Raw genomic sequence first — 20,925 nt, forward strand, 5'->3', positions numbered from 1 at the left:
GTGTTTGCTGATTAATATTATAAATTATTGCGTAAAATCTGGTTACTGTTTATTAAGCAGTCGATTAATTCTATTCCATATACAGGTCCGCTCAATATATTTAACTGTTCTTGTATATGCACATAATTCTGTCTCATAATATTCTTTAAGAACGGGATCATTTTTTAAACATTTAAAGATAAACTAAAAATCATAATTACCTCAGCATCAAGTATTTCCCATCGTAATTGTCAATTATATAATACAAAAATGAAAATATTCTCTTCTCGGACGACATCTAAATTCATACAAACGATCATCGTTCTATGTTCTATGTTGCGACACGCCGGCATGGATTTAACTAGACTAGGATTCGGTTGAGCATAGACTGTTAATAATGAAATGCCGACGGAGGTAATCGAGGGTCTATTTCCTGGTGTACCAGGTAAAATCTCGTCGTTGTGAAGTTTTCTGCTGAAATCCCCGTGGCGCGGAATATTCGTTAGGTGGGTGGTGAGCATCTATGATACGGCCAGCAGTAATGCGGTGGAGGGGGTGGAGGCGGCGGTGGTGGTGGGGGTGGAGGTACTGACGGAGGTGGTACCGATGGTAACGTTCCTTCTTGTGCAGGAGCACCAGAGCCTCCGCTTCCATAAAGATGATGAGAATGATGCGGATGACATGGACCTGTTCCACGTGGTGAACCCATTGGATCCAAAGTGACACCAGCCTGGGCCTGACATGCTATCATGAGTCCATGAAAATCAAACTTGTAAGCATAACGCTTTCCGTGCACCTTCGTCATGATGTTCTTGTCGTAGTAGTACCTAAAAATTGAGAAATTAGTTTAAATCGTCGATGCTGTAAATTAATATAATTAAAATATCAGCAAGATAATTCGATGAAATTGAAAAAAAAATGATAATGTGTTTGGTCATATCCATCATTTGGGATGTAGACAGACACTTTCTAGTAATGGGTATGTCTACCTGAGTGCTCGTGAGAGTTTATCATAGTTCATATTAGGCTTGCTCTTGCGTTCGCCCCATCTACGAGCTACCTCATCCGGGTCGGTGAGTTTGAACTCGCCGTTGGAGCCCTCCCAGGCGATGCACGAAGCGTTCGACGAATCCGAGAGTAGCTCCAGTAGGAATTGCCAGAGCTGTACTTGACCTCCTCCGACCGCCCCTGAACTGCTGCTTCCCGTTGAGCCAATGAGCGAGCACGTCCGTTGCAGAAGGCCCAGCCTCTCTGAGAAATCAGTGAAGAACACGCAAGCGCACAGTTTATAACTCCTCGTAGATTATTCTCTACCACTCCTCTATATTCCTACCAAACGGCCGCTTATACAATCGTCGTATGTATGTACAATCAGTAAACGAGTGTGTGACTTGCCGCTATTCTTTATCGTATCATCGTCATCTCAAAAAATTGAATGACGTTTCCGAGAAGGGTTTTATTGAGTCAATTTCTCTTTTGGGTTAGTGGAGAATTATGAACAGTTGTATGTACTAGAAGATGACCTAAGATGAATACCAATACCTGTCGTGTTGATCATTTTTTATGAACTATTATCATTTCTTTTGTCGTACAATTTTTAGATAAAATTAATAGTATATTGTGCACCGAGAGCGAAAACGGGCGTTTCTGCCCCGCGTATAAAGTTGAGGTTCCCGAGGCGAAGCCGAGGGATTCTCAACTTTATACAAGGCACAAACGCCCGTTTTCTCTCGCGGTTCACATACTATTTTCTTCAACAGCGGAGCGAACGCGAGTTTTTACGTAGTGGGTGATTCTTGGGTCGGTGCAAATAAGCAGGTTAGTTTGGTTTCTTAGGAAATCACAATGAAACAACTGTGCATCCTACAGCTTACGTGAAAAAAACAATTGCCCCGGTGGTAGCTGGTCGTTGGACTCGTCGGCAAATGTCACATCACTCCTATTCAATTTTTCAATTTTCCATGTTTCCCCATTCGAGAATTGACCGTTTTCGCTCCGCTGTTGAAGAAAAAATTTTAATCGCTCTAAGACTCAAATATCAATCCTTCTATTATATCATTTTGATTTTAGTTATTCATATTATTATTATTCATAGTGCGCAATGTAACTATGTGCTGGCCGATAGGTATACTTTTGTTATAAGTCGACTCAAGAATGAGATCACGTGATTTACCATAAAAATGTAACTACTAATCTACACGATTAAAAAATTATTCTTTGCGTGCTCTCTTGAATGCAAACAATACATTTGCTTCAAAGTCAAGAAATACTGTTTAAATAATAAGAGTAATTTGGTCATCGCCAATCTATGTAAATCGGTTAGTAATGCATCACTGCTTAAAAATATTGCAGACAAATAAATTCAGTTCAATTTTTGAGGAACATTCTGTACGTACAGATATTATGTGAAGTAAAACGTGTTTTCATCGGTTCATCGTAGATGTATGCCAAAACGGCAAATATTCTGACTGTGAAGATTCAACTTTTCACTTTTCTAATAATATATTAATTACATTTTTAAAAAATGCTAAAATCCCTTTCTTTATCTTAATTCCCTGTTTCGTATTTTCCATGAGGAATTTAATAAAATCAATTTATTACATACTAGCTTTATGCGGAGTACTTTTGTGTGCAAATTATTTTTATTCCTAAGGAAATGTTTAAGTTTCTGGGATAAAAAGTTTCCTATGAGTTAATCTGGGACATGGACTATCTCTATGCCAAATTTCATCTGAATAGGTTCAGCATCTACGGCATGATACGGTAGCAGACATGCAAACACACTTTTGGAATTATAATTTTAATTACGAGTTAGGGTTAGGATAGCATATGATCTTTAAGCATTGTAGTATCAGTTATGACTTATAACATTAAAGAATTTAATGATCTTTTGTAGCATAGGGGAAAATGAGGAAAAACTCACAGTATTTCAGCAGGATGCCAACTTTTTCAGACTAAATTTTAAAGTAAAAAAATGTCGATATTGTAAAAAATGTTGACGCAAAGATTCACAGATACACAGTTCTTGGCAATACAAACGTAAATATAATTCGTTGATATTATTTTAAGGGTCCTATTTGCAACAAATAATTTCCAAATGTGGGAACCGCGTCTTCAGTCGTTCGGGCAAAAATAAGCTGATTTCACATTAATTTTGTAATATAATTAATTAAGGATGAAAACTATTTAATTTTTGTACTATCTCATCGTAATAGTGCAAGTGCTTTCGTTAGTTTTTCATGTAGCTAGTTACAATTTGTTATTCATTAGAATCCTATGAATAACATTCCTGGGGATTCTCACGTATCTTCACATGCATCGCAGAGTAACTTTGACAGTCAATACTTAGTAAACGATGTGGATGATCGACTTAATATTCGGATGATAGGTGTGTCACTGTCAGAATGGTAAAAATTCTAAATGAATGATTATACAATATTTTTAATAAAGCCCTGAATCCTCTTAAGAGATAGCATTTCGAAAAGTCTTTGAACGACCCGACAAATTAAGGTAAATATATTATTTTTCAATATTCCCCCCGGACGCGAATTATCGGTAAGTAAGTATAATTTGTCCAAATTGTCACAATGAAAAAATTCCACATAATCTGTAAAAATAATACACAGTACATTTATCGAATGTCGAAATTCAGTACCGTTGTAAAGAATGGCGGCTGTCGAAGGGTGTAGCCTGGCGTCTTGTTGAAGATGCAAGGGATGCGTTTGAATCCTCCACATTACGCGCAAAGACGTTGCCTAAGAGTGCCGTGCAACGTGGTCCTTGGTTGCAGGATATGGGTCCATCGTCGATCGTATTTTCAAGCGGTATTCATTACCAACCAGATCTAATAATTATCTCGAGTGCCGATTATAGTCGATCGTTTACATATTGCCCAATGAAGGATGCAGTCGCGCGATAAGATGCTTACCGATCTTCAAGTTTGTGAAGAAAAGACAATCGTGGCGTGAACCGTTTAACTTTGATAAGTTTCTAATCGGCATTTTCGCAAAGCATGAACTCAAATTCAATTTACATACGTAACTGTCCTTTCATTTGCTTAATAAACGAAAGATAATGCAATTGATGTTGCATGACATTCCTTAAGTTGCACCCACTTGCATTCAGAAACTTTTTAATCCTTACAGTCAAAGTTATTTGTTTAATTGATCATCGTCTAATTGGACGATAAGGGTTATTCGGAGTCTTCACTTTTTCTTCACACATGACAAACTAATTCAGAGCAGAGTCATCTAAATATATATGTTATAAATGATAAAGCCGGAGACAAAATTATAGAAACTGTACTATTCGCCGGACGGAGCGTAACTGAGCACGACCTTTGCCCCTGTTCGTTCGAGCCCTTACCGACCTCCCACTGTCTATCGTCACCGTGGGGTGACTTCGTACCATCCGCCCTACCTCTGCCCTTAGCTCCGTATCTCTCTATGCTCTCTTTCTAGCCATCTTCTTTCGCAACAGATATCATCTAAAAGTGCATAAGGTTTTATACAAAGAAACAATGTACCCTGCACATGCATCTTTCTTCGCTTGGAAAATAAATATTAAAAATTAAATGCGTCGAAGCTCAGGTTAGTCTGCTCTTCCCATATTTCAGTCTTAAAAACATTTCTATAGAATAAACATACAAGTATATAGATTTGAAGACGGAAAGTTACATGGTATTATTGCAGAGTAGAGTCCCTATAAGATTTAACCATATTAATTGACAATAGCAGCAAATTCGAATTCAAATGGAGAAAAGTGACACGCAAGACGCAACCCTTAGTCTATCCTGGGTAGTCTATTCAGGGAGGGCCGAAGATCCCGGGGATGTTTTGCGCTCATCAAGAAAACAATATAGCCGCGCCCCGTGGTGAGCTTACCGCCCCAGGTCCGTTAGACTTTCTCGCTGTGAGGCCGTACACCACCGTACACCCCCGTAGCCCCACGCGACCCCACGGCCCAGCCCCCAAACACTCGATGGTTTATTCATGAGGACTCTCACCGCGATAACACTCATTCGTTTAATAAACGGCAGAGGGGCGCAAGTGCCTACAACGTTATTCAAGCGGACTATATATCTAGGGAGCTTAGCGTGCCAAGATTCGCAAGCTTCAAAGCTCCGGTTTGCCAAATGCGTCTGGGATGGACAGAACTTTCACGGCGCCATAGAGTGATACTCGAACATCGAACTTTTTACTTGACACTGCGAATTTTGGTATCTGCTATTGTAGAAAATATATTAATCAGTGTAGTTTCTCTGTAGGCGAAATATAAAGTAAAGGTACAGAACTTCATAGCACGTACGATGTCTGGCTGTCATATCAGATAGACTTTTAAAAATATTTTTGTCATTAATGTACCATTGCTGTGAAACCTTTTGAGTTTGGTTTTGAATATATGTATATATTTTAAATGTCAAAATGAACATGCCGAGTTCACGTGCGTATAAGGTGGAATAATCGATCCGGCGAACGAGACGTCGTGAAAAAATTCGCTAACCTGTCGAACTTTCATGTAACCGCAAACTTATCTAAAAGTTTAATGCCTCGGGAAACTTGAGGATTACCAATGTATCGAAACACGAAGAAGATCAGACACGAGGCGAAGGGCTAAGGAGCAGATTTTCTGTGGTATGTCTAATGCCGTTCGGTTATATATTTTCTTACTCTATTTCTTTTTTTGATACTCTTTTACATCCATCCAATGTTCCATATGTTTTCTATGCTGTTTTTGCTCCTACAAGATGCGTCGAGAGTTTTGTTTTGATCGCTAGTGAATCATACGGTTTTACGTGGTATTTTGTCATCTTTTCTTTTGGCATGCACCATATTGAACAAATGATGAATAAGATGTCGCGGTCTATAAATTTCAAAAGTTAAATGATGTCGATGTAATTTTGTTTTCCTTTTAATTTTAATTTGATTCGATGGTAAATATATATTTAGGAATTTATTATAACGATATAACAGATATAGAAGAAATTATGTATACAACGCGTAACTGTTAGTAGACTAAATTTTTGTTTGTCAAATTTTATAACGTTCCTGAATCACACTGTACTAATGGTGCTGAATTACACATTTTTTATTATTAATACAACGTACATTTTTTATGTTAATTAAAAAATTGATAGCACATTCCTAGGTATGCAATGCAGGGTATACTTTGATGATCTGGTACAAGATCAAAATTTTTCTTGTTACGCATGATTCATCTACGGTCATTCATCCGGATCTTGGCTGAACTTTCGCTTCCTGGTATCAAGACCGTTTCCTTCGACAATTTTTTTTTTCAATTCCTTTGCGATGACTACTCGTTCGGACAGTCCAGAATATCTAAACGCCTCGAGGCATATCTACTGAAATTTACAGTACACGAATGTGTATATAATAATTACTCGTATCGTAATGCCTGAATAAACGGAACATGTAATTGTCAATATGATTGTTAGTTTCCATATGATAAAATTTCACTGATTTCATATAATACTTATTATTATACATACATACTTAATCATAGTAACAGTGTGTTTCTTTCCGTTGTTTCATTTTCTAAGAATTTATATAATTTTAATATCGCGACTATACCTATAACAATATAAAATTATATAACCATTGGAACAAAATCTTCCAGAGGCAGCCGACTAGAATTATTAAGATGTAGTAGAAGAATTACTTATGTGAACATCACAATGCAGTCAGAAAATAGTATAGGAATGCGACATTGATTCGTTGTAGGTTCAGTAAAGCATATTTTATATCTCTTTAACTTTTTTTTTTATCAAAAAGTACCTTAAGCTACCTAAAAGTATTTGAATTTGTTACTATAGTATTGGCATGTACTAATTAATTCTTAAGTGCATAGAGCATCGTAAATGATACCAATGATTTTAAAGTCCATTACTGGTACTTGAATAAAATCATCCCGTTCTGGAGTTACTTACTTAGTTTTTTTTTAAATAAAAATAAAAATTCGGATTTTCGAAATTTCGGATTTTCGGAATATACAAATTATATATAATTTAATTTTTTTTAATAAGTGATGTATATTGATGATATACATATGTATATGTGTATTACATGCAACGATTTTTTGTCTATGAGTTAAATGTGTTTGTTTTTGACAGTTTTCAAAGAATGCATTTCTTAGTAGATGACGCGTGGCTCTATACATAATTTTTGTTACAAAGTATGCATGTGCATATTTAGGCACTGAAACATATTTTATTTTTTTTATTCAGCATATTTTCCGTATTTTCGTAAAAAGCCACGTGCGATTGCCTAAAGATTGCATTGTCTGTGAACTGTAAAAAAAAAATATTAAACTCACGAACCGACTATACGCGTTAGATGTTTCTACTAATATAAAGCATGTAATATCAGGATACGAGGAAAAAATCCATAAAAATACAATTGTCTGATAGCACACATATATTCATTATCTTTATGTCAATGTTAAGAGCACTAAAGGCGAGAAAAGAGAACTCAAGAAATAATGGTACGATTTCTACGAGAATTGAGTGCATCTATTTACTTATATGGCCAAGATAATCAAGATAGCCAAGATAGGCTATTATCGCCCCGATATTTACTTTTCTGCTGGACTGCTCTTATCGATAATAGATCGCGCTCACGTTAAAGCTTTAGATAAGGTCGACGGTGGCCGGCGTCCAGGGAGGCTACCCTTGGGAATGGTTAGCCTCTTCCGGTCATTTCAGTCCGAAGCGAAAACCCCTATTAACCCCTAAGCCATACAGGCTCTGTGTCATTCAGATTTACGGTGCGAAACAATTCTCTGATACCTGTTCAAGTACCTTATATAAAACGTAATACCTCTGTACGAGTACAATACTATAGGTTACGTGGAACAGGGAATTAAACGAAGATCAGAGGTCAACGGTCATCTAATTTTTGTTGAAGATTTCCAATACCGTTTTCTAGCAACTTCATATTTCTTGTATGTACAGTAAAATTTCTATAACTCGACTCTCACGAGACACAAAATATGCTTTGAGTTATCATAGTTTTAATCTGTGGGGGTTTTCAAGTTATAGAAGCTAAGCATTACGCCAAAATTTTACAATGATCATATATGACTCGTACAAACAGGGCGAGGCCAAAATCATGGATCAATCGAGAAGGTGCTGATCCCTCACGGAAAAGTAAATCGAAATTACAGAATAAAATCTTCCGCTAAGAGGCTTCGTCTTTAAGAAAATCGACATTAAAAATCCATCGGGTCCACGTGCATTTGACTATTACTCGACTTAAGGAATCTTGCTAAAGGCACTATTTTCTTTCATATTTTTATATAATGTGGTTTAAGGCCACGCTAAAAACTGTTAATGTCTTTCTGATTCTACGAGCAAAATTTTGTATCCGAAAATGAGATCGAAATTTTCTACAAAATATAAATTAATAAAATACATTGTTTTTGAGATTAAAATATAGATTGAATTATTTTAAGCCACCTAGAGGCGTAACATTGTATACAAATATGAAAAAAACCAGTCCCCATAACGAGATCCTTTAAGCCGAGTATTATTCAAGTGCACGTGTACCCAATGAACTTTTAAAGTCGATTTTCTTAAAAATAAAGCCTCGTAAAGAAAAAATGTATTCTGCGATTTCTAATTTACCTTTCCATGAGGAATCACCTTCCTTTCGGTTGTACCATGATTTCCGCCCACCCTATATATTTTTTGTTACCTAGGCACCCTGACTGATTTTGTAGGTGCACATTTTGCCTCGCCAGGCCCGTCTAACTCCACCCTCCTCTAATATAGGTTTTACCGCATGCTAATTCATATGCATATGTAGTTGCAATTATATACATACAATACTGACCTTTCATCTCATCCTCCTCATCAGCATCAATGTTCTCTTCTCGCAAGAGTTCAGGACTGTAAATACCAGTCGCCTGAAGACGAAGATATCCAAGGTGACGAGCCAAGACGCGACCACCAGTTATTCGTTGCCAAGTGTCAGCCGGCAAGTTCAGGAGTTCCTTACCGCTAGAGGGCAGCGAGGAAGAGGATGGCACCGGTTTTATAGAGAAGGCACGACAGCAGAATGTCACCCACGAGGCTACGTGATTCGCAGTCCATTCTGAAGGATCTGTATACGTCCATTAATGTGATAAGATTTATGTATCTATTTATTGCAGCACATTTTTTTTATTCAATTAAGCAAAAATATTAGATCGATATTTTGTGTTATTTATACTTCACTTATACTATATGTAAATTATGTGTTCTATCAGTGTATGCGTATAGAAATGATTGTTCTATTCTGAGAAATTATTTAAGTGTAACCGTCGCGATACTGGACCTCTTTTACAACGACCTTCATTTATACGAACGGTTATCTTGGTTATACTAAATATATTGAAAGAAATATTAAAAATTCAAAGAAATTTACCTGATGGAACCATAATCCGTTCATTATCAATTTGCTCCTCGACATCGCCAGTTTCCACACTCGACACCGGGGATGTACAATTTGCACAATCTCCATTTCCGTTACTATCTTCTTCATGTCCAGACAGGTCTTTACGACGAAGAGTGCACTGATCACCACGAAAATCGGAAGGATAACTTCTCGTTATGTCGCTTTTTATTACTTTATCTTTATCAGAAACTGGCCAACTTCCCTTCGAGGTCCCAACGCAGCAACCATCGTCCACCAGACTGGCAAGACTTTGGAATTTACAGTGTACGTGATTATTATCCCGGTCATCCTGTTCCTCCTCCACCGAAACACTGTCCTCCACTTCCTTCTGGTAGAAGAGATGATTCAGAGACATCCGAAGATTTCTGAATGGTCAGATCATTTGATTAAAATGACTATACCGGCGAGTACGAGTCACTTCCTTGCTTCCTGGTAATCCTCGGCATTCGTCATCCACCATTCAAAGTTTCTTGGGAAGCGAAGAGGGTCTTATACATCAAGAAGCAAGAAGGAAAAATCTGCCAATATTGTCAGACACTGTCGACGAACCGGAGCAGCGATGAGTAGATCAATCGCTTCCAGGAAACGGTATGCGATGTTTAAGTGTTATGCTTAATACGCAAGGTTATAATGTGCTTCTAGGCAACGCGTAAAGATGGACCACATCCTGGTGAACACTTCTTCTAATATTAATTTAATACTGAGCCTCTTCCTTGTCGTGCGTTACTTGTACTACGCGTCACGGCCGCAAGACATGCTGCTTGAATGGAGCTAAATCTCACTGTCCGATTGGCTCGTCTCCTGGTGAAATTCTAAGAAACAGAGGAGGCTGGTCGTGAGAGTTTGGGGCGTGCATCGTCTACCGCTGATTCACTACAGCAGTTCGCCATCTTTTCCTCGTTCTTGCCTTGTGTTAATCCTTTTTCTGACCCCAGGATGGATTCCTGTTACCAGGTACCCACAGGTAACCTTGCTGTGTTCGCACGGTAACGGCGAGTTATCATTGTGAAATAATTTACTTACTAGTGGGTGGTCCTATTACTGTTAAATTAATCTAGAATTATTGTTGTCCAAGATTTTTGAATTTTCATAAGATACAGCGTGTCAATGGTTAATTTCAATAGCTGGTAATTAATACCTTCAACATTTTATATTTATTTGAAAAATAATTATTAATACTCTAATTTTAAGGTTTGAAAACTTTAGAAGTAATCTATATATTTAAATTGTGACAACATATTTCAGCTCAAATTTACCATGTAAATGCTTACAGTTTATATTATACTTTAATGAGGACTAGGCAAATAGGGAAATTAATGTTTAGTACGAGTAAAGTTTATTAATTAATATAATAGTAATCAAATACTGTGCCATCTCTTGGATAATATATTAAACTACATAGTATCAGAAATAGGTGTAACTATGATAAATTGTAAGTATTCGTAATTTCATCTAATGGGTCAGAAACCCCAATGTACCATACCACTGAAATTAAATTTCGTATAGTTATTCTCCTGAAATACCGATGCATCGAAAATAAAATGCAATTGAATATACATTAAGCATTTATTGAGATATGCACCGGCATAACAAAATATTGTATTTCCGATGAATCGACATTGCAGAAAAATATCCATTAGGGAAATTTCATTTCAACGGTGTGGTACAGTCTGGTTTCTGACCATTAAGTGCAATTACAGGTAGCGAAATTATAAAATTACACAATGGATTCTTTTTTTAAGTATATTTATTAAAAAGGAAAGTAAATGAGACGGTTTTTTTTTGTGAAATGTAATTGGTTACTTCTTTACCTCCAACTGGTCCATTATAAAAAAAATGATAAGTTCTCATGTTATGTTCCCATAAATGCTAATGACAAAGTGCGAACATGAACTTAACGAATCTATAACAATAATACTCAAAGTAATTTGGTCCGCAGCCAGTGAAATGGTAGATGAACATGAAGAAATGCAAAATTCGGTTTTAAGATTTAATCGAACCGTATATATACTACATCTGGATACTACCTAAAATTATCATCTGAATATAAATCTATCTTAATCACTTTAAAAAATAAAACAAGTGTAAGTTAGGCTTGCAAAGTTATCCTGAAATTTGCTCTATCAGCATTTGTTGAATCATGTCGCCTTAACAAGCTCTGCTTTTATATCCCAATGAGTCCCTTCCTTATCCCTTCTCATGTATTTTGTACTATGTTCAACCAACTGCGACCTTCCCCATTTGCCGATGAGGGGATTCTTATTTGAACTAGACGAACCGCACCTTTGGAATCTGCAACGATTTCCTTGTACTCTGAAGATGCTGGCACAACTATCGTTTCCCCATCCTCGCTCTCATTATACCCATAAACTTCCTCAACTTGTTCAGAACCTTCTGTTTTACATTCCATTACTTCGGTTGCAGTAAAATTGATCTAAACCATTGCCAACAAAAAGAAAAACCAAAATTGTATTTTTTTGTATTATCTAACAATCAAAAATATATGCACATATTCCTAGTTACAGACATACTTCCATAACTCGTATCGCAAGGGAAACGAAATATGCTTCGAGTTATCATAGTTTTGGCCTATCGGGGTGTTCAAGTTATAGAAGTGAAGCATTAGCAAAATCGAGAATTCACAGTCTTATAGAGGTTTCTAACTTATAGAAATTCGAGTTATAAAGTCCCACTGTATATCAAACGTCAATTGGCATTTTTCAACTATCTTACCTGACCGTCTACGACAAGATGCTCTACGCCATCTTCACCGATTGCGTCTTCGGCAGGAATACTTAGAACATTTTCTTCATGATACATCTGTTCCTCGCCCTGTTGAATGATAACATGATCCTTCAATTCCGCTATATAAAGTTCGGTTTCTTCCACCTGAAAAAAATAAAAAGCAATTAATTTTTTAGATTGAAATAAGTGCTAATGATGTTTATGGCTATTATATTTTTTACAGTTTATACTTTTTATTGTATGTTACCTGCTCGTTATCTGCGCCCTCCATTAAAAGTTCTACATCTTCATCAGGAATGGCTATCAATTGATCATCTTCTGTAGTTAATCTAGGTTGATTAACGACGATAGTATCGTTCAAGTGTCCCTGAGAAATTGAAATGTTTTTAAATACTGAACAAATAAACGGTGATTAAAAAACCGAAAAATGTTTAATCACCTGCGTTTGCATATGTGCATACAATAATGGTTTTCTCATGAATCCCATACCACAAACTAAACATTCGTACGGTTTTTTGTCACTATGTATAAAACGATGAGCGTTTCTGTTATCTCTGCTATTAAAAGCTTTACCGCAGACCTATAAGTAAATGATATATGTATTTCAAAAACATTCAATACACATTATCACATAATTATACTTACCTCGCAGAGATATGGTTTCTCTCCTGTGTGAATTCTCATGTGTTTCTTAAAATGTTCTGGATATACAAAAGTAGCAGTACACGTTTCACATTTAAAGGGTCTTTCACCAGTGTGTGCAGCCTTTATGTGATAGTCCAGAAGTCTACGTCTTTTAAAACCCTTTCCGCAGTCATTGCACTTGTATCTCTTGTCATTGTAGTGCGTTGCTCGTTTGTGTGACTGCAAATTCGACCTTTGGCTGTAACAGGAAAGATCAGCATTACTCTTTCGTGGGTTACTTATTATTAAATTAAAAAACTTCTAAGCATACCTAAATGTCGCTCCACAAAATTCACATTGGTACGGTTTTTCGCCAGTATGAGTTCTTTCATGATCTCTTATTTCGGCTTTTCTCGCGAAAGCCTTACCACACATTCTGCATATGTAGGGTTTGTAGCCAGTGTGCACAATATTATGTACTTCCAAATTGTGTGGTGAACCAAATGCTTTGCCTATACAGTTACATATGTGCATCGATTAATTTAAAAACGTATTTTGTAACCAATTAAATATTGCACGAGTAACTTACCACATTGATGACATATATATTCCTTGACGCCATTATGCGTCCTTTCATGCTGATTAAGATTTTGCTGGCTCAGAAATGTCTTATTGCATTGAGTACATTCAAAAGGCCTTGGCCGAATTTCATGCGTCTTTATGTGCGCCTTATACGTATACTTAGATGCGAAATCTTTACCGCATGTTTCACACACGTACGGTCGCACCCCAGTATGTGTATTAATATGTTCCTCCAATAAATTTCGCGAGCTTTAAAAAAAAAATGTATGTATGATGGACTCAATGAAATGTACTATATAAATTTTCTATATCACACCTGTATCTCTTGCCGCAGGTCTCGCAGGGCCAGGATTTGGCTTGTGGATAGTGGATACGCTTGTGAATTCTAAACAGTCGTAAGTTACTAAATATCCTATTGCATATCTCGCACTGGAAATCACCTTCCTCCTTGGCTACATGATCATCCAGATGAACAGAGAGTTTGTTCCGTTTACGAAAGACCATACCGCAAATGTCACAAATGTAAAGGCGAGCGTCATGAATAGTTTTCAGATGGCTAATTATCATCTTTGGATCGCCAGTGAATTTTTCCTCGTCCGGGCATAAAAGACAAGTATACTCGTTGTCATTTCTTAAAACCAATTGCTAAATGATGAACATTTAATTAGATAACAAATGCATAATAACACATATTCTATAGTTCAAATAATAACAATAAACCTGATCTTGCATGTTGTCTTGCTTAATGTTTATTTTACTCTTTCTAAATTCTGATTTATCATCAGGATCTTTTTGATCTAATAAAGCTTCGACTTTTATAATGATTTGTTCTGGTTCTTCGACCTGTTCTAGTACTTCTTCTTCCTCTTGCTCTTCGCGATCTTCTTTCTCTTCCTACAATGTAAGATATGTAAATATAATGCAGGTGAAATATCATCAGGAAATAATATCAATATAGTTAACATACCAGCAAAACATTTTCAGGGCTCAACGGGGTTTTAACTTCCACAATCTTCTTCTTCAATTTCTGACTAAACTTTACAGTAGGATCACCTGTATTTTGCAATTCGGAGTTGTCAACATAGTCATGATCGTTACATTCGTCATCACCTTGAGGAACACCAGAAATTTTTGCTATAGTTCTTTTATAATTAGTAAATATTTCAAGCCTTATTTCTGACAATCTTGTCTCTAATTCATCCACCTAAAATAAAAAGGTTGCATTCTATTTTGTACTCAAAGAGAAATATCATTGCCTGTTCTCTAATATTACTATTATAATGTTACCTCATTAAATAATTTATAGCATTTTTTACAAATAACTAGAGAGTGTGTATTCTGTTCAGTTAACTCCAATTCCAAAACAGAACATATCGTATCAACAAGGGGCTTCTCTGATGCTGTCACTGAATTCCCACTAAAGATTCTAACACTGTTCCTAGTGGAAACACCAACTTTACTATTACATATCAAACAGTGTGTACAATCCTTGTCAGAATCAGCTGTCATCTTTGCAGTGTTCTAAAAGAAAGAGCATATATTTTTATTGCAACTCATAAGTTACAAAAATGATAATCAGCAAAATAGTTTTTCTGATAATATCATATAGCATTGATATGCTTTGACTTGCTATCAGTGGTGTTAACCACATAATTCCTAATATAATTAAAAATACAGAAACATTAGTACTAAATTAAACTATTATCCCTATACAAAAAAAAATGGAAATGGACAATAAGTTAATGAAGAACATATTATCATAAAGAGAAATTGCATTGGAATCAATTTATTTTTTGAAAACCAAGCTACAGCACATCATAAGATGATTCCTCCTTACATAACAAAAATGTAAAAGTGATGGTAATTTTAATCTACAAATAAATACAAATTAATGAGCCTATGATAAATTTAAGCGAAAATCACGCATAACATTAGCAGGGAGTACTCGTAAAGTTAAAAGTCAATTATGAACAATGTTGTGCTTTATAACATCCTGAAAAATGTCTCGATTGAGTAGTAAGTATAACCGTTGAAAGTGAATAACACTAAAAATGTGTGTACGGCAATTGCAAATCAAATATAAATATTTAGCGAGCGCAATCCATAGCATAAATGCATCGGGTCGTAGTCGCCGTTTAATATATAAAAAGTTGCCAACACTGACTTGAAATTTTCGTTTTTCAACCTCGTACGATTGGCAGCGAGCCGAAGCACCCAGGAGGCCGTAGTACCAACGCCATTTGCGTCCAGACAACAGACAGGAACGACACAGTACCGAGAATCTTTACCTTTTCTACGATGAATAACCAGAGGATTTTCTTGAACGGCAATCTGCACTGAGCGTCCTTTTCTCAATTTTACTTGCATTTTCACTGCCATCTGCAATTCATTCGATGAATTACATTACTCTAGCCGCCATTTTGAATAATATTACAAACTTGCAAGTTTTTACACTTTTTATGCAGAAAATATATGATATTAAAAAAAAATAATTAATTTTGTGCACCTGATTGAAAAAATATTATTTATGTCTGTAAAAGCTCACACATTTTTGTTATAAAGCTTGAGTTATTATAGCACAAAACTTGAAATATGACGGTGAGCAATCATAGAACTTATACCAGAGAGGAGTGGGGAGATGCACAACACTACGGTTTTAGGGCTCATTCAGACCGAAAGCAGCGGGAAGCGGGAAGCGAGCAGCGGAATCTTGGCCACGAAACTACATTTTTTGTCTTTTTATATTAGGTAGTCGTATGAAAGCATTAAGAAATAAGTTATTTACCTTAATTACGTATATAGAGTCAAGTATACTACATTGAAAATAGTAATACATAATTTTTCTTAAAACATGACTTCATTACTAAGCAGATTCCAATGCTTGGACTGCGATTTTGGAAAGTTGATCAACGTTCAACTTTCCGTAGCAGCGACATAGCAAAAAGATGATGGCAACCCTACTGCACGTCATAATTCATGTTTGAAATAAATTTTGAATTCGGCATCAGACGAAATGTGTATAGCCCGTGGTGTAGCCCACAGACCACTTATTGGAGACACGGCACTCACGTGCTATAGACTGTTAGCACGAGCAGCAGCGCCACCTTATCGGTAGGTCGTATAAGTAACGCGATATATATAGGTATATCCCAATATATATAGATATACGGGGATATATATAGGCGTACACATGTATATATAGATATACACGTGCATTTTACTCACCGTTCTATACGCATCGCCCTGAAAGTTTTATAAGGTATTTTTAAAAGCACCTGCAATTATGAAAAACAAGTATGACCCTCGTAAAATATCCTAAAACGTTAATATGTGGTGTAAAAGAAAATATGCACAATTAATATGGTCAAATGATTGGGTCTCATTTTACCATAATTGCAAGTACCTGAAATAAAATAAATGCATAATTATGTATGGTATAAAAAGTTATTTATTGAATAAAGATACGATCTGTTACTACAGTCGCACTTATAGTAACATTTACATTAAAATCATTAGCAGACGCAATGATGATACTACATTTTTCCTTAGTCTTACCTTCGCAGTACGAGGTATATAGACTTTCAAGGAAAAATGTAATTTACACAAATGATAATTTTTATTTAAAAGCTATGAATCGATGTGCCTAAGCATGGAGTTGCACACTGCCTCTAACCAGGCCTTCGAAAGCTCCAAGTCTTTTGCGAAGCAATGTGATCCCTTATAGGCACACCGATGTACAACCGGGAACAACACATCTAAAAGAGGAAATGTCTTTCTTCAAAGGAGACGCACAGGGACTTGTTTACACAACAAACTTATTTTTTTCCAAGATGGCGACTGCGCATACGCACGTTACCGCTGCGCCATCTTATGGGTAGGTCGTATAAGCGTTGAGTGTAGATAGGTTGGTATATGTTCTCTATGCTTTACTATAGCCCATTTGGAGAGTCTCCCCCTGGTATAGCCTCGTTGTATGTTACATGCATGTAGTCTCCTTTGTTACAATTTAACATCACGACCAATCACAATATGCCTATGCGTATGTACGTTGGAAAGAGGTACCACTCTATTCTAAAGTTTCAAGCTGCTTGCTGCTCGCTTCTCGGTTCACGCTCCTTTCGGTTTAAATGAGCCTTAAGGGCTCATTGAAACTTTAGAATAGAGTGGTACCTCTTTCCAACGTACATACGCATAGGCATATTGTGATTGGTCGTGATGTTAAATTGTAACAAAGGAGACTACATGCATGTAACATACAACGAGGCTATACCAGGGGGAGACTCTCCAAATGGGCTATAGTAAAGCATAGAGAACATATACCAACCTATCTACACTCAACGCTTATACGACCTACCCATAAGATGGCGCAGCGGTAACGTGCGTATGCGCAGTCGCCATCTTGGAAAAAAATAAGTTTGTTGTGTAAACAAGTCCCTGTGCGTCTCCTTTGAAGAAAGACATTTCCTCTTTTAGATGTGTTGTTCCCGGTTGTACATCGGTGACTGTTACGGAAAGTTGAACGTTGATCAACTTTCCAAAATCGCAGTCCAAGCATTGGAATCTGCTTAGTAATGAAGTCATGTTTTAAAAAAAATTATGTATTATTATTTTCAATGTAGTATACTTGACTCTATATACGTAATTAAGGCAAATAACTTATTTCTTAATGCTTTCATACGGTTACCTAATATAAAAAGGCAGAAAATGTAGTTTCGCGGCCAAGATTCCGCTGCTCGCTTCCCGCTTCCCGCTGCTTTCGATCCGAATGAGCCCTTAGGCGATACCAAAAGCATGGCGCTAAATCGTAGCGGCGAGTCCGGGAGTAGGATTTCGAGATCATCGCCTATGTCGATGTTACGAATTCGCGTAGCTGCGCGGATCATGATCATCGTTCCAGCCGATATTGCAGTCAGCGAAAACGAATGGATTGCTCGGTGGTGGGGTAAAAGTTCCCACCCCTCACAAACCGTTCTTGACAAACAGACGGGGCAGCAAGGTCTTCCGTCCAACCGAACCCTAAACATTTGTATGGACGTAATGCGCAAACAAATGTGTATATTCAAATAAATTTCAAAGTTATAAAAAATGCATAGAAATATTGGTTTTCACTCTTTACCTCTTATTATGCCGAAAATGAACATTAAAAAATGAATGATGAAATTCGTTGGTAAATGAAACGACCGAGAACAGTTCAAAGAGAAATTTTGAAATATCTTAGATAAATATCTACAGAGAATTTAATTTAGACGAGCATCGTGGCTGAGTCAATACCTGTCAAGAGACAACGCTGCTGGTTACGGGTTCGATCCCCCATGAAGAACTCTTTTTTCATCTTTTTTTTTTCATTTTACTACAAAAATTGTTCAAGGTTCCTCTCTTGAATCTTTCTAGGTGGCCCAAACTTTATTTTAAGTTTCTATAAAATATTGTTAAAAAAAGGTCATCGGGATCGAACCCGTACTGTTTAAATTGCGACCCGGCACACAAAACGCCGTTATGGCGTTTTTTTCTTACAATTTTAATTTATTAATATTGTCAGCAGAAAAATAAAACCTCATTCATGTATTCCGTTATTTCAACACTACTTTTTAAACATTTTATCTATGACAGAATCGACTAATATTTTAAATGCCCGCTCGTGCCTCACGACCAGCGAGTTGAGCGGTTGCGCGTCCTCTCTCGCTGAGAGGTCTGCTGTTGCTGTTAATGCTGCCGCGGTTCTCAAAGGAACCCTTCGAACGAAGCCGCTCATCAGATATTGCCTAAATATTTTTTTATTTGCAATCTTCAGTTCCAGCGCCCAGTGTAATCTCGATAAGATTTACTATGAGAAAATAATTAGCTCACTTCATTACCTGGAATCAATAATCTTGAGAAGCAAATATGGAAATGAGCATTATCTCTGTCGGTAATTGTTCGTCCACGTGGAGTAGGGTGGCGTGAAAGTTCTTAACTGGTGTGCATCTTCATATCATTCTGCTTATATGTAAAGTAAACGAAACGACAATAGTAAGCAGTTGAATAAAAGATGAAATTCTAGAAATACAACTTCCGAAAAAAGTAAAACAAACAGATGTTTCTGGCGTCTGGCTAGTACACTCGGTTACGAATCGGGAGGTCTATGGTTCTAGACCCCTCTACGGAGAGCATTTTTTTTTACAAAAAAAAATGTGCTTTTGCAAATGGGATTAACAGATTAAAGCGTATATCCAATTAATTTATTTATCTTATTACAATAAAGGCATAAACAACGACAACCTGCGGGCTTCCACATCACCCAAGAGGTGCCGCAGTTGATGCGTTCCCATTATTTAACGTAGCAGGTCCCCACTAGGCCTATACTACGATCAGCGATATCAACATTACACAAACGATCTATTTCAGTAATTAAAGTATAAACGAATAACAATAGGATTTCAAAAGGTTTCGATTAGAAAATCTTAATAATATGAGTTCTGCACTCAAATATAAAGTTTCTTCATTGAAGATGATTACGACAATTATTTTACATTATATTTCACACACACATGACGCGTGTAAATATCTATAAGTAAGAGAAATTGAGAAAAGGACAATTGGGAAGAATAGTATATCGGTCTATTGAGATCACGTACTGGCGACTTCAACACGACAGTCTAGGAATCTGACGAATCGAATCTGAGCGGGCGTCTGCAACAATGTTGCTAACTATCACGCGACTAGCAATACACATTGGAGCCTGCAGCGTCAGGTCGTTCACAGTCGTACAGGCAGCAGCATCATGGTAAGTAGTTCTTCAATAGTTATAAGGAAACAAGACGTAACACGTCTCATGTTTATTTAATTACTATGAAGAATATTGCGAGAGAGAATATTGTGAGTTAATAGAAAATGATTTTCCTTTTCAGTCTAGTTCATCATTGGATGAAGAGATAAGCTACTGAGGGCAGTTGTTTTCACGGAGGAGTCGTATGTATTTATATCGTTTACTGAAAATCATAAACCTTTACATAACCGTGAATCATAAAAATTAAATGAAAAAAAACTCTCTAACCAGATACATTATTTGTTTCATCTCTCTATAGTTAAAATTAGTTCATTTTTATATGCTCATCATTTTATGCCCGAGATTAATAAGTGCGCATTTCTGTTTTTGGTAATTTTCCGTAATGCCTTCTTTATCCGTCTGAATATTATTTATGCTATTAAAACATGAAACAGCGTAACATAGGTGTGTGTCACAGGTAGGTTCTCGGGAAGAAGAAACGTTCGCTGATTCATGTACCAATTTATTGCATGTGTACGATGTAATATAATACAATATTTGTAGACTAATATAATCATATATTTAATGAATATTCAGTTAACTAGCTGAACTAATAAGCTGTGACGTGATTTTTCGGATCACGGTCCCAAGGCGGCTCCGGTTACCGATACAGATAACGTTCTCGATACGGAGGTGTAGTACTGTGCCTTAGTGCAGTGCTCCCCAGAGTGTCCTTTGGATGCAGTTCTCGACCTCCACGGATTAGCTGTACCAGCTCCGGTGAGGACTCCCAATTTA

At 36.7% G+C, this 20,925-nt stretch overlaps 2 protein-coding genes across 5 annotated transcripts; both read right to left on the reverse strand.

Annotated features, from left to right (window-relative positions):
- Positions 1–80: 80 nt before the first annotated feature.
- Positions 81–10,532, reverse strand: LOC107266421 (DNA-binding protein D-ETS-6-like). 3 transcript variants are annotated; one of them, XM_025083836.1, is made up of 5 exons: positions 9,833–10,532; positions 9,402–9,756; positions 8,829–9,098; positions 969–1,230; positions 81–806 (listed from the first exon to the last, which is right to left on the reverse strand). In XM_025083836.1, exons 1-5 carry the CDS (start codon positions 9,875–9,877, stop codon positions 482–484), a joined length of 1,257 nt encoding a protein of 418 aa, XP_024939604.1. In that variant the 5' UTR covers positions 9,878–10,532; the 3' UTR covers positions 81–481. The 3 variants fall into 3 exon arrangements, with proteins under 3 accessions (XP_024939604.1, XP_024939601.1, XP_024939608.1); XM_025083833.1 differs by having other exon boundaries at positions 9,402–9,759; XM_025083840.1 differs by having other exon boundaries at positions 9,402–9,796; positions 9,981–10,531.
- A 628-nt stretch (positions 10,533–11,160) lies between these two features.
- On the reverse strand, positions 11,161–15,761 carry LOC107266412 (zinc finger protein 37). 2 transcript variants are annotated; one of them, XM_015736865.2, is made up of 12 exons: positions 15,671–15,761; positions 14,670–14,903; positions 14,350–14,586; positions 14,103–14,276; positions 13,699–14,027; positions 13,390–13,631; positions 13,132–13,312; positions 12,822–13,059; positions 12,616–12,756; positions 12,424–12,543; positions 12,165–12,320; positions 11,161–11,865 (listed from the first exon to the last, which is right to left on the reverse strand). In XM_015736865.2, exons 2-12 carry the CDS (start codon positions 14,889–14,891, stop codon positions 11,629–11,631), a joined length of 2,277 nt encoding a protein of 758 aa, XP_015592351.1. In that variant the 5' UTR covers positions 14,892–14,903; positions 15,671–15,761; the 3' UTR covers positions 11,161–11,628. The 2 variants fall into 2 exon arrangements, with proteins under 2 accessions (XP_015592351.1, XP_015592360.1); XM_015736874.2 differs by having other exon boundaries at positions 15,547–15,680.
- Positions 15,762–20,925: the final 5,164 nt, after the last annotated feature.

Source organism: Cephus cinctus, unplaced genomic scaffold (genome assembly GCF_000341935.2).
Source record: "Cephus cinctus unplaced genomic scaffold, Ccin1 Ccin1_scaffold0021, whole genome shotgun sequence".
NCBI lineage: Eukaryota > Metazoa > Arthropoda > Insecta > Hymenoptera > Cephidae > Cephus > Cephus cinctus.